General features: G+C 42.2%; 1 protein-coding gene across 1 annotated transcript; it reads right to left on the reverse strand.

Annotated features, from left to right (window-relative positions):
- Nucleotides 1–421: 421 nt before the first annotated feature.
- T265_16077 (hypothetical protein) lies at nucleotides 422–643 on the reverse strand (the record flags this gene model as incomplete). The annotated part of the gene is made up of 1 exon (XM_009179581.1): nucleotides 422–643. A coding segment is annotated over one exon (165 nt), but the record flags the coding sequence as incomplete, so codon positions are not given.
- Nucleotides 644–973: the final 330 nt, after the last annotated feature.

Consider the following 973-nt stretch of genomic DNA (forward strand, 5'->3'; position numbering starts at 1 on the left):
TGGTTCGACCAAGAATGCAACGGAAATACATTCTTAATAAGCCTAAATGCAGTGAAATACTGGGATGGAATCGAAGAGACTAATAAAAGAATAAGAGTGATTGTTTCTAAAATTGGCTAAAATGCATCTTTTCCTTCTTTATTTCTGGAACAATATGTGTACAAGTGATCGAACAGGGGGAGAATGTCAAAAAGTTTCGAAAACCGGTCATCATCGTGCAAAATTCTCGACCTCTTCCAACGCACCAGTGAACCCACAGGTTAAACAGGCTGTGGATTCTAATTCTGAGTTGACCTCTGCCTACTAACTGAAGAACACGGGATCTGTTGGTGGAGAAAAGGCCTTCGCGGTTATATTTAAGGAGAGTTCACAAGAGCCACAAGAAATATGAAGGATACATCCGTGTTCGGAAAAAATCTTTTAAAAAACTGAATTGAGTACTACTGGTGCCGGAAGCGCATCTGGAAGCCTGGAGTAGTCCGGTGGGATACCTGCGAGGTCGTACCCGAGCTCTTTTAAGAGAGGTGCATCTTTTGTGGACGTGTTCAGCTGCTCCGGCGTGAAAGAAGAATTGGGGTAGGCCCATGCACCTAAGGATGCCGTGTGAATTGGTTTCAAGAACTGTTTCGTGCTGGCCTCATGGCTGAAAAACAGAGACAATAAACGATCGGCAAACAGTGATTTTAAGTTGAAAATAATTAGCCTCAACACTCCCCTTGTTATTTGGTTCACCATCTTAACTCAAGAGAAAATTGGAGGCAATTGAACTGCTGTTAAACACTACATGCAATGCAAGTACATCGTGTGCACAGCTTGAAAACCCCCTGAAAAAGTCGTAAGCGCATTGAAACTCAAAAGTGGTATTTAGAAGACGAGTAAATATTCACAGATTTCCATCTGACGAAATAGTCTCCCAATCTGCAATTTCCAGAGATAGCCCGAACAGAAAGGACAAATTGGTACCGGATAATCT

The sequence above is a fragment of the Opisthorchis viverrini genome (genome assembly GCF_000715545.1).
Source record: "Opisthorchis viverrini unplaced genomic scaffold opera_v5_4135, whole genome shotgun sequence".
Taxonomy (NCBI): Eukaryota; Metazoa; Platyhelminthes; class Trematoda; order Opisthorchiida; family Opisthorchiidae; genus Opisthorchis; species Opisthorchis viverrini.